The sequence below is a fragment of the Salmo trutta genome, chromosome 27 (genome assembly GCF_901001165.1).
Source record: "Salmo trutta chromosome 27, fSalTru1.1, whole genome shotgun sequence".
NCBI lineage: Eukaryota > Metazoa > Chordata > Actinopteri > Salmoniformes > Salmonidae > Salmo > Salmo trutta.
This window is the reverse complement of record NC_042983.1, coordinates 37,170,440-37,183,247: the sequence shown is the minus strand read 5'-3', so window position 1 is coordinate 37,183,247 and position 12,808 is coordinate 37,170,440. Positions and strand designations below refer to the sequence as shown.

At 41.0% G+C, this 12,808-nt stretch overlaps 2 protein-coding genes across 2 annotated transcripts; one reads left to right on the top strand and one right to left on the bottom strand.

The window, feature by feature from the left end:
- Nucleotides 1-632: 632 nt before the first annotated feature.
- tspan36 (tetraspanin 36) lies at nucleotides 633-8,265 on the bottom strand. Its single transcript, XM_029717960.1, has 7 exons — nucleotides 8,054-8,265; nucleotides 3,884-4,075; nucleotides 3,357-3,431; nucleotides 3,125-3,220; nucleotides 2,264-2,413; nucleotides 2,008-2,091; nucleotides 633-1,765 (listed from the first exon to the last, which is right to left on the bottom strand). The coding sequence occupies exons 1-7, from the start codon at nucleotides 8,111-8,113 to the stop codon at nucleotides 1,688-1,690; spliced, it is 735 nt and encodes a 244-aa protein (XP_029573820.1). The 5' UTR covers nucleotides 8,114-8,265; the 3' UTR covers nucleotides 633-1,687.
- Nucleotides 8,266-10,001: 1,736 nt separating this feature from the next.
- LOC115164980 (histone H1) lies at nucleotides 10,002-10,903 on the top strand. The gene has a single exon (XM_029717961.1). The coding sequence runs from the start codon at nucleotides 10,075-10,077 to the stop codon at nucleotides 10,612-10,614; it is 540 nt and encodes a 179-aa protein (XP_029573821.1). The 5' UTR covers nucleotides 10,002-10,074; the 3' UTR covers nucleotides 10,615-10,903.
- The last annotated feature ends 1,905 nt before the right edge of the window (nucleotides 10,904-12,808 follow it).

Sequence of the window (12,808 nt, the reverse complement as noted above, 5' to 3'; positions counted from 1 at the left end):
CATTCCCAATTAAAAGGCACTGGTCATCAGAACACATTTACGGTTGGCTCTAAACGGAGTGTTTTGTGACTTACTTACCTTGCTCATAATTGTTTAAAATCACACGAAGCCCACTAGATGATGTCATCGGTGTCTCCCTATGATGTCATTGGAATCCCGTATCTTCCTCTATCTTGTTGACTACAAAACAGAAACCTGCTGTTCTCACATATGTTGGCATTGCGGTGGTGCTGGAAATTATTCATTTGATTTTGAAAAAGGGTGGATTTTCCCTGCAAATGTACATGCCAAGACTTCTCTAACCTCAAGGTACTTTCCTGGTTAAATAAAGAGGAAAATCAATAGAGAACGATGCCTGGTGCACTATCTGTGTTTATACTGGACGTAGAAGTGCATTGGGAATTCTTGTCTATCTTGAGCATATAGATGCGTCTTTATCAACTAACCAAGAGAGATAACCACTACGCTCAACGCCTACAACGTTTTCAGAATTGGCATTTTGCCTCACTAGTTTTCTGGGAAAGGTCATGAACAAGTATTTGTGTATATAATTGTTAGAAAATAGATGTTATTTTTAAATCAAAAGGTAGAAATATGTTTTATGTCAAATCAGTAAACGCATAAAATGTAAATGTCTTTGTAGTTAGCTTTTAATACATTAGAAATCAAATATACACAAGCAAGTCCAACTGTATGCCGTCTGCTCTACCAGATATGATTACATTTAATTGCACAATACTCTACAATGGTGCAGAAATTAGTGGTGTTCATGGACATTGAAATCAATATCTCTTTCAAGTACAATAAGCATTAATTTCCAAAAGAATGTTGACAGTTCTTTTCTAATGTAATGCTGTATATCTTAGACAAATGCCTACTAGCTGATGTGTTGGAACCTGAAAAACTACTTGGCAGAATCCACACAACATTTCAATTCTTAAAGGGGAAATATGGGATTGGAAGATGCATTTTTGGACTTTTAAATGAATGATATATAGCCATTGATATAGCTTAGTTCAACTGTCTTGTCCTATCAGAACCCAAAATATAAGCATGTTTTACACCATTGTTTATAAACGAAGTAATTGTAAACAATCACTGTATAGCTTCAAAACATGGTTAAAACTATCAATTTGATATCATTGATGGTCAGTCCATGCATGCAGGTTTGAGAGTGGTTACATTTCCCCAGCCCCATCCCTCAGCTGTTTATCAAAGAACCGTCAGGGGTGACCTCGTTGTTGTTGTTGTTGAATCCCAGGTCGGATTTCCCCTTTAAATGGAAAGTATTCCATGTACTGATATATCACTGTGCATATCCTTTATTTTTTTCCGTATGTACAGCAGAAAATTACAACACCGTTAAGCTTAAGCCAACTTCCTTTGTTTAAAAGTTGGAGTGGTAATTTGCAACTATCTTTTAAAAAAATGGCATCTCGTGGTTTTCCATTGCTTTCAATGCTGGCAGTGGTTTTCCTAAAGTTTGGTGGGCCTGACAACTGCCCGGGAAAGCTGAAGGAAAACAGTAAGACAATGTTCATGAAAGGATGCTAAAATATTAGTGTGAAGTCCTTTGGCTTTATGACCTCACACTGCTGGAGAGGAGCGGGGAGCGGTGTCAGGGGTCAAGGGTCAGGAGCTGCTGCAAGACAAGCCTCTAAAGCATCCTTCAAGACAGCAGGTCATATCAGACATACAGGGCTTGGTAGCCAGTTCGCCTGCCACTTTTACAGGTGATCACACACACACTGAGCATCCCGAAAAACTGAAAGAAAAGGACAAAGATATTCAGTGAAATTCAGTACAGATTAAATTGGCTGGTACCTTTCAGTGTAGGTCCACGGGCTAACACTTTTAGACTTTTTTTATAGCTTTTTTTGGGCCCGGCCTCAAAGGTGGAAACATGAAAGCCTTCATCTTTAGGCCAAACACCGGCGCAAAGTCTAATAATGGAAATGAACATGATGTATCAAATGTTAGAAGTCAGAGGAAGGTCAGGTACAGTACCTTGATGATGGCAAAGCCAAGGATGACCAGCATGGCATAGCTCATCACATCCTGAAGGAGCTGTTCCAGCTTAACCTCACAACCCTGGAGCAACACACACACACACACACACACACACACACACACACACACACACACACACACACACACACACACACACACACACATACTGGTTAGAGAGTAATATCATTACACTTTAAATCATTGTATCAAATACAGAAACTAGAAGTTTGAAATTGACTGAATTCGTCTATACCTGAGTATTGAGCAGGTCTGGCTGGTCCAATTTGCCTGTGCACTCGGTGTTGTTTCGTTTACAACAGGAGATGGGCACAGTGTTGTTACTGCTGCTGAACCAGGGCGTGGTGGTCCAGTTCATGTAGGTCTGCACTCCACAGCACTGCAACTGAATACAGAGAGAGGAAGAACACTTGTTAACAGCTCCTAGCTGTCAAAAGCCTAATTTCCAGTATCATCACATCTCTGTGTGTGCCAGTGTGTGTTAGCACCAGATAAGTTTGAAACAGAGAGACTCAACAAGTGATAACTTCCTCTAACGCCTACGACAAAGACCATCAATGGGAGAGTGGGAAATTTGTCCACAAGATGTGCCTGTATACACAGGAAGTAATCGCACAGTGAGTCTCTCGGTTTTCAAACCTAGTAAGGACCTGCTTGGCATCATACTGGTTATCAGAGGAATTCAAACTTGTCAATAAAGGAAAAGTGGCACTGACTTGAGACTGCAGATAATCCACAGCCCGGGTTTCAGAGTTCTCCCCGTCATACTTCTGGAACACATCGCTCACTGACCTGAGACTGCAGATAATCCACAGCCCGGGTTTCAGAGTTCTCCCCGTCATACTTCTGGAACACATCGCTCACTGACCTGAGACTGCAGATAATCCACAGCCCGGGTTTCAGAGTTCTCCCCGTCATACTTCTGGAACACATCGCTCACTGACCTGAGACTGCAGATAATCCACAGCCCGGGTTTCAGAGTTCTCCCCGTCATACTTCTGGAACACATCGCTCACTGACCTGAGACTGCAGATAATCCACAGCCCGGGTTTCAGAGTTCTCCCCGTCATACTTCTGGAACACATCGCTCACTGACCTGAGACTGCAGATAATCCACAGCCCGGGTTTCAGAGTTCTCCCCGTCATACTTCTGGAACACATCGCTCATTGACTGCTCCAAATCACCTTTTATCTGTAAAGATATACAAAACAACATGAATCTATTTAAGTATTGTACCTGCAAGCATTAAATAATATTGATATGATTGTAGCATATAATACATTAAATACATGTGGTGAAAATGTGTCCAAATGTGACGTTCACTCACCCTGCCTTGGTAAATGAAAGCAAACACTAGGGCAGCGACCTCTGCTGCAAACATGGCCAGGAGGATCATCAGGAACTGGAAAGAGATGGGCAGACCAGACGGCTATCAGCAAGGAGGCCGTGAACAAGTGGTGCAGCAGGACTTATCAAACACAGAGATCCTCAGTGCCTACCATGTGTCCCAAATGGCGCCCTACCATATGTAATGAGTGCACTACTTTTGACCAGAGACCTATGAACCCTGGTCAAAAGTAGTGCACTATATAGGGGAATAGGGTGCCATTTGCGACACAAAGTGTGTTTATGAAAGACCTGGATGGACGGATGGCTCCTTTCACCATCACCCACCATGAACTAACACCGCAATGTCTGAGGCAGGTGTCGGGGGGAAATTTCCCCTAGACGCTGATCTTGGTTCAGTTTGGAAATTTCCCCACTAATTGTTAACGTTCAGATTTGTGGACGTGATTCTGATCCTAGATCTATACCAATGGGAAACCACTTGTTGCGTCGGAGGCTCATACTCACAAAGCTCAGGCCCACTTTGGACTCTCTCAGGGTGGCGCAGCAGCCCACAGTCCCGATGATGAACATCACCACTCCCACAGTGATGATGATGGCTGCAGGGATGAGTGTGTACTTATCCTCCAGGAAGTTGTCAAAGTTGTTGTAGCTCTTGATCACGTAAGAGCCGACGTAGGCAAGAGCGCCACCCGCAGCCTAGAGAGAAGAACAAAACAACAACATGAGCACTTTATACGGCTAATCAAGGCTGTGTTGCCTATTCTCCACCGCTAATGGTCTTTGGTCGTCTCTCCTTCCAGTTCTCTGCTGCCAACGACTGGAACGAACTACAAAAATCTCTGAAATTGGAAACACTTATCTCCCTCACTAGCTTTAAGCACCAGCTGTCAGAGCAGCTCACAGATCACTGCACCTGTACATAGCCCATCTATAATTTAGCCCAAACTACTACCTCTTCCCCTACTGTATTTATTTATTTTATTTATTTTGCTCATTTGCACCATATTATTTATATTTGAACTTTGAACTTTCTTCAAACTACAAATCTACCATTCCAGTGTTTTTCTTGCTATACTTTATTTACTTTGCCACCATGGCATTTTTTTGCTTTTACCTCCCTTATCTCACATCATTTGCTCACATTGTATATAGTCTTATTTTTATTTTTTTTCTACTGTATTATTGACTGTATGTTGTTTACTCCATGTGTAACTCTGTGTTGTTGTATGTTGTCGAACTGCTTTGCATTATCTTGGCCAGGTCGCAATTGTAAATGAGAACTTGTTCTCAACTTGCCTACCTGGTTAAATAAAGGTGAAATAAAAATAAATAAATAAATAAATAAATAAAATAATAAAGGCTGTGTTGTCTATTCTCCACCGCTAATAAAGGCTGTGTTGTCTATTCTCCACCCCTAATCAAGGCTGTGTTGCCTATTCTCCACCGCTAATAAAGGCTGTGTTGTCTATTCTCCACCCCTAATCAAGGCCGTTTTGCCTATTCTCCACCGCTAATCAAGGCTGTGTTGTCTATTCTCCACCCCTAATCAAGGCCGTGTTGCCTATTCTCCACCGCTAATCAAGGCTGTGTTGCCTATTCTCCACCGCTAATCAAGGCTGTGTTGCCTATTCTCCACCCCTAATCAAGGCTGTGTTACCTATTCTCCACCGCTAATCAAGGCTGTGTTGCCTGTTCTCCACCGCTAATCAAGGCTGTGTTGTCTATTCTCCACCCCTAATCAAGGCTGTGTTGCCTATTCTCCACCGCTAATAAAGGCTGTGTTGTCTATTCTCCACCCCTAATCAAGGCCGTTTTGCCTATTCTCCACCGCTAATCAAGGCTGTGTTGTCTATTCTCCACCGCTAATCAAGGCTGTGTTGCCTATTCTCCACCCCTAATCAAGGCTGTGTTACCTATTCTCCACCCCTAATCAAGGCTGTGTTGCCTGTTCTCCACCGCTAATCAAGGCTGTGTTGCCTATTCTCCACCCTTCTCCCGAAGTGTCCACGTGCATACTCCCTGTCATGGATTTAAAAGCATATGATTGGTGTAAACATCGGCTGGAGTTTACACCATTGTTAAACCCATATGAGAATGTGTGAAAGTGAACACTACAGGAGAAGGGTAGAGAATATGGATGCATCTAGGGTTAAGCAAACTCATACAATTACAACATTGTCCTGTGAATTGCAGCTCATACAATCAATTCCCCAGTTAAATGGAAGTAATCTAACTTCTGTAAGCAGTCTATGGACAAGGTAAGACAGCAATGCTTTGGTTTTGTTAACCTGGCCACTGTTCCAAATGCGAACTTTTTAGTGTTTATTGAACAAAACCAATGCAAGTGGTTACCCACGATATTAGCATTTGTAATTTTGGTGAACCATCGCTTTAAAGTTGGTCATGCTTTTATGTCATGATGATACAAACACATGTGTGCTAATCATATGCATGGATCAGATGGTGCACTGCTCATTGCCTAATAGTCCTTTAGAATCAAGGCTCCAGAGCACATGACCCGGTTCTCTCACAGTCAGGCCTCAGTCACAAGACCCACCACCACCACCACCACCACCACCACCTGAGTGGAATACACACACACACACACACAACCCCCTAATCCTTCCTGGAACTTGGATCTTGTGCCTCAGATATGAGAGTGCAAAAAATAAATGTGTTGTGGTGATTACTAAAGCGGAAAAAGGAGAAGGAAATGGACTGTAGATTTACATTTTTCACTGGTTATTATGTTTTTGTCAATCGACCACATTATCTCCTGTATTGACCGAGTGAAAGACATGTTCACAGTTTTGCTGCCCTAAAGTGCATGTGTATTTGTGAAAACCTCATTATGTAAGCACAAAATAACACGTTTAGGGTAGGCTGTTTCCCTCCAGAATCAGATCACAGATGCGTTCTAAAGGAAAAGTGAACTCACAGAAAAAGCAAAACTAGTCCAACACTACGTGACAGTGCAAGACTTGTTCAATGACAAGCTAACGACCCACAGCAAATCAGGGCCGTACTTCCCTCCGCATCTCCCTAAAGACTCAGCTTCAGGGCTACATATTTTACTTCCATTCAGGTGTAATAGTTGTTCAAATACTTTGAATTTCACCAGGAAAGATATCTTTATATAGCATGTTTCAGTTATTATTTTGCATCCCTGCATTATGGGGAATAGGGGCATACTTACGTTTTGCCCTGCATGCTTGTGCTCAAATCATTTTTATGCATTAAGAAAGGTAGCTAGGCACGCTTTTTCTGTGGTCGGCAGAAAAGTTATGACACACGCTGTTCATGACAAATGCTGTACATTTAGTGCCAACTCACAAGGGGATGCTATTGTCAAGATTAAATTGTAATTGTGATTTTTAATACTAACATTTGGAATTCAACATGTGGTTGTTTACTAGCTAATGCAATGTATGTGTGAACGATGGCGAGTTCCTCGCTGATCCTTGTCCTTTGTATCGTGTGTCTATATTTTTGAGAGAGAGAGGCGAGTACTGGCAGAACATACAGTATTTGTGCTCTATGTATTTTCCTTTGGTTATCAAATTAATTCATCTGTTTACATGTAAGAAGAGGCTATAATATTCACTATTGTATGACAACAACAACAAAAATTATATGGGGACGCACTAAGAGAGAGAGGCGACTATTGGCAGAATATAGTTGTGCTCTACAAATACAGTTGTCTTTTCTTTTGGATGCAGACGAACTCTGATACATTATAACAAAGAACCTGATCTCAGAAGTCTAGGTCTTCAGTCTCAACCAATCACACAGAGACACAGACAGAGAGAGAGAGAGAGAGAGAGAGAGAGAGAGAGAGAGAGAGAGAGAGAGAGAGAGAGAGAGAAAGAGAGAGACACAGAGAGAGAGAGATCAAGGGGAACTACAAGGTATGTGTGGCTTTTGACCACTGATACACAAGCAGACCTGTGTTTATTTCACCCTGGTGAATACACACAGGATTCTTACTCCTTATTGAATTAGTTCAATGTTCACCACCTAGGAAGCTATGCACTGCTGCAACCTAACATCTACCAGAAGACAGCCAGGCAGAGAGAAACAAGCTGCTGTCATAATGGAGAAGCATACAGTATGAGTTGCTCAACATGGTCTGGGGAACTTGTTAAGGCTACTTACTATATGAAGCCAGAAATGAATGGTCTCAAAGGAAGTCCCCTGAGAACCCCCCCTGGTTTTTAGTAACATTATCTTTCTGACTCATCATGTAGTGGAGAAAACCTGGCATGTAGAAGTGTTCACTCAAAAAAAGAATTAGTGCATAATGGTTTAAGCAGGAGACAGACTGGGACCAGGTCATTTCTAAAGTACAGACCCATTTTACTTCCTTAGGCCCCCACATTGGCTCATTTATTCCCCTTAAATCTCCACACCACCAAATAATGGTCATTCTTCATTCTGCATTAAAAAAAGATTTAGACAGGCACCTTGGCTAAAGATGTATCTGCCCATCATTTTCCAGAATTGCCCTGTACAAGTCTGTCCCTGGATTAAGCTACAAATATGGTGTGGGTGGTGGTTGGTTGAGAACGTTTTGTTCTTAAACAGTAAACTATTTCCAAAGCAAGACGTCATGAATACATCCCCAGTTAGAGCAGTGGAAAGAAGTAAAACGATAAACACAGACCAAGCACTTACCCAAAATATTATATTCAGAAGCAAAAGGACTGTTTTGGATGTAATAATCCCGCAATCCATGTTGATATGGTGGTAGGGAGCCTTTCAGTTGATGATCAAATAGGATCGTGTCGCTCGCTGTTCTGATTATAATGGAGTTCATGAAGGCTTTGCTTTGAGTTGCATGACTGGCTTGCTGACACATCACATGCTTGTGAAGCGCATGGCCTGGCGGGGTTTTTTGTTGGGGGGGGGGGGGGTTCTAAATGCCTACCCTTTGCGATTGTATTGCTCCATAGGGTCTAGAGAGGAACAATCACGCGTTTATGCAGTCGATCCGTCCCCAGTCTGAGCTGTCAGACCTGCGTCACAACAGAGTGAGGAAGTACTCACGTGTTGAGATCTGTGCTGTGTTTGAAACATTGAACTTTTTTCCCCCATTAGTCATAAACCCTATGTGCCTATATAAGTTAGATTCTGTTATATTATTATAATGATTAAAAAAAGAGACCTTGGCCTAGTTACCCTTCCATATCTTGTGCAATCTAAACAGGCCATCAATCTGCGCGTAAATCATGCATGTCCAATCATTTTCTTTAGTGGTCCTTTGCCGCTTCCACACAACATTACGCATGTATATGACTGGGTGTACACTCTTATATATAAAAAAATGTTCTGGATAGAACCAAAAAGGGGTTATATCTCTTGCTTCATAAAACGTCGATATGCATGCATCCTTCCATGAACCCTATCGGGTTATAGCTCAAGATTTCGATCAGATTCAATTTAGGTAGGAATCAGTGACACAGAAGATTATAACTGGATCAAATGATATTCTGTGAATCCTAAGAATCAAGAGCAAGACCATGATTGATTCATTCTACTTCTGTTCGGTTGTAATTCGATGCCCTATAGGCCAGGGCAAAGGACCAAATATATATATATATATATATATATATATATATATATATATATATATATATATATATATTAATGAACATTAAGCTACATTATTAAATTACATGACAAACTTTCCCACCAATAATAATACGCCTAAGCTATATTGTGAAACGAAAATTAAGCAACATAAACAATTATTGAACTGAAAATAATACAGGCCTATACTTGGGGTTTTGATGGTTGTATTTCCAGTGTTTAGTTGAGTTTAAAACAGCGCAAAAAAGACCCGCGATTTCAAAGGAAAAGCCTGCATGTGACAAGCTGAATGTGAAACTTTAATGTTTTTTTTCTATCACCACCCATGCAATACTGATAACTCAGTATTTGGCGTGGTTCCATTGAGCGCAAATTAGGCTTCCAGAATTAGTCCCACTACCTGCTATAGTAGGCCCTATAGTCCAAGTACAAAAATAACATATTAGTGAAATTATACTTTAATGCACAAACAATAACAAAAATATTTTCACTCGTCAAAAACTCACATAGACATATCATGTTAATTATTTTAGAAAAATATTATATTTAGATGAAGCTTCTCGTCTCAGGTTAGACATTCGGTGTGCTTTTATGGTCACCTAAGAATGTTATTAATTATTCAGTGCAGTATCAATCGAGTCTTTTTTTGGGTTGAAAATGTACTAGGAATATGTCTGTATAAGAGTATGGAATTACTGAAGCACATACGCAAACGTTTGTATTACATAACTTAGTCAAAATGTCGAAAAGGTCAACGTTGAAATGGTGTTCAATTACTGCCCATGAACAATTTAAGAATTTACCTGGCAAGGCTTTTGGATAATGGTGGTACTAGGGTAAAAATAAAAAGTACAGTTTGTGCTGATTCTTATGATATGATGATTATACAGATCTAGTGGATTTTACGAATAAAATATACACATTTCGTATGAGGAAGAAAACACAAGTCAGGTGTTGACAGGAGAAAAGGCGCTTAGTGACAATGATTGAATCTACACGGTTCTCATCCCATCTTCATAAATGGGCATGTCACTCATTACTCCACACATTCCAAGGCATTCATCTCTCAAGCATCTTCAGCCAATTACATCTCCATAACAGGGAACATGTCTGGGGTGATTGCAATTCCCCTGGCGACACCAGCCACGACTCCTAAAAAGAGATCCAAGCCCAAGAAGACTGGACCCACCGTATCTGACCGCATCCTGAAGGTTGTGTCAGCATCCAGTGACCGAAGTGGCGTGTCTCTTGCGGCTCTCAAAAAGTCTCTGTCAGCCAGCGGCTATGATGTTGTGAAGAACAACGCCCGACTCAAACTGGCTGTCCGGCGTTTGGTGGCCAAAGGATATCTTCTGCAGCCTAAGGGCACTGGGGCATCCGGCTCTTTCAAAATTAACAAAAACAAAGCAGTCGCTAAAAAGAAAAAACCTACCAAGAATAAAGTCAAGAAGGTGGGGGCAAAGAAGGTCAGGAGAGCGTCACCCAAGAAGGCAGCGGGCGCCAAGAAGTCCCCAAAGAAAACCAAGAGGAAGAGTCCCAAGAAGGCCAAAAGACCTGCAGCAGCAAAAAAGCCCAAGAGCCCCAGGAAGACCAAGCGCAGAGTCGCCAAATCCACCCGGGCTAAAACTGCTCCTAAGAAGAAATAGGCCTACGGTAGATCTACTCGATCAGTTACTCGTGGAAGACCGTGGAATTTATTTTCCCTGCACAGCTTATTAAGAGGCCTCAAGCGCATTTGTACATCCGAAGAATCCATCTCATGAACTTTAATAAGTTTTCTTAGCAGTTTTTTTTGTCCTGACAGTGGACTTTGTTGTTTTTTTACAGTGCTGACACTGTTACCTATCTTGCGCTAGCTTTTCATGAATGTGGCGGTAGGGGAGGCTCATGGATATTATTGTAAAAAAAACAATAAATGTATTTAATTTAAATTGTTGAATGTTTTATTGTGGAATCATTGAATTTAACCTATATAGGCCTACTGTAAATAGTAAATGAATGATTACAGGTTGGGTGCCAGGATTCCATTGCATTACTCAATTGCGAAATTGAATAGTACCATCTAAACCAAAATAGTCTACAACAGTTGTTCAACTATGTCAGTCAGATAATTAACACGAACATATGTATACTGTGTTTTAAAGTTTTTAATGGCACGGAAAAGTCGTCCTACCTGATAAAACAGTTGAACTACTGCTAGGCCTAGTTCATATTTATGCACGAGCTGCAACGTGTGAAGAGAGTGAAGAGTTAGGCGGGTGTTTAAACCATTAAATCATAAGTGTATTATTGTAACTAAAATAACACATTATCAATCATTATTACCAATAATTAACTAGGCATCGTAGACCTATATGATATTATCATTCATTAGGCTGTAGGTATTTGCAGTAGGCCTATTAAAAACTAGGCTACTGAAAACACTGAAATTACTTTAGGTTTTGTAACAACATACAAAGAAAGCAATGTTTTATACAGTTTTGTAATACTTAAATAGTCAAAATGAACCCCAAATATTTTGGCGCCTTTCATATATTGGCATAATGTTAAATCATATTTTGCGCGCGATGCAGACATGGCCTATTCAAACGTTAGAAAAATTTGCAAAGGTTGTGACTGAAATGGCTTGTATGCTGCATTGAAACCAGTTCAATGTATTCAAATTATTTGCGGGTAATTTCTATTTACGCTCCCTTTGAGCGCTTGGAGAAGATGCAATGTGTAGCTTTACGCACACCATTTACGCACTTCCAAGATACGTGTTGTGCATAGGCTACGCGCAACAAGCCTAAAGACCACCTTTCGGACAGAGAATATTGCGTAAACAAATGTACACGTGGAGCATGCCAGCAGCCAATCATTTAGCAGCAGTGATATTGAGTAGATGATTGCAGAGCTTAACCTAATCATGGCTGACAACATTGAGTGGAATAGGGTGTGACGCGAAACATCCGTTGGTGCTGTTATCTAATAGCAAAAACAGGTTCCCAGGGTTAGTGTGTGTGAACACATATCGTCAATATATCCTACCTCTTCACAATGTTTTACCTTTTATTGATGGCCACCGGTGTTGACATAAGATCATTGAGAGGAACGAAATCATTATCATCTCATACTCTATAAAATATGTTAAACGTCATGGCCCTGACAAAGCCGTTGATCATTGGCCTTACCTCATCTTTTCTCTCACCCCACCACCGAGTAAATAAATGAAAAGTATTGGCATATAATTCGGCAAATTGACTGAAAGCGCCACACTTATAAGTTACAAATATTTAATTGTTTTTTTGAAAATCGGCTAATTTAGTGATCTGGGTTTTATATTTTGATCGTTTAAATAAACGAATGGTTATGAAGACACAGGAGTTGCCAAATGTCATTGGGGGACAAACGTCGATTGGTGACGGGCGACTCAGCTTGCAATCTGCTGAAGTCATGAAAGCGCTTCGGCGGGATTTTCATTTGGGTGTAACCTTTATGCAACCAGATAACAATATCAATGAACAAACCGTGGACGTGACAATAACGTTTTCTGGCAAGTTGTAGGCTACAGAAATGCATTTGGCACACCCAAATGGCGCATTTTTCGTAGCGTTGAGTCAGCCTAGAACCCAAAAGCAATGGCAAGATCCTCCCACTGGCTGTACCGGGGAGAAAGATAGAGGCCTAGCTTGACAGGAGATTGTTAACTCTACAGAACATGTTCTTACGGGATCAGGAGCTTCAAATCAGTGACACCATTCTGAAGAGGGAATGCAATGTTGTGTGTCCATTTGACACACAAGTATAGGAAATTAGTTATAGGAAATTAGTTTACATGATCTGCTCAAGGTTGGCACT

Coding starts and splice junctions, on each gene's coding strand:
- LOC115164980 (XM_029717961.1), top strand. CDS start 10,075: ATGTCTGGGGTGATTGCAATTCCCCTGGCGACACCAGCCACGACTCCT.
- tspan36 (XM_029717960.1), bottom strand. CDS start 8,113: ATGGATTGCGGGATTATTACATCCAAAACAGTCCTTTTGCTTCTGAAT. Junction 4,076..8,053: donor TTCTGAATATAATATTTTGG/GTAAGTGCTTGG, acceptor TCTTCTCTCTAG/GCTGCGGGTGGCGCTCTTGC. Junction 2,414..3,124: donor TGGATTATCTGCAGTCTCAG/GTCAGTGAGCGA, acceptor CTCTGTATTCAG/TTGCAGTGCTGTGGAGTGCA.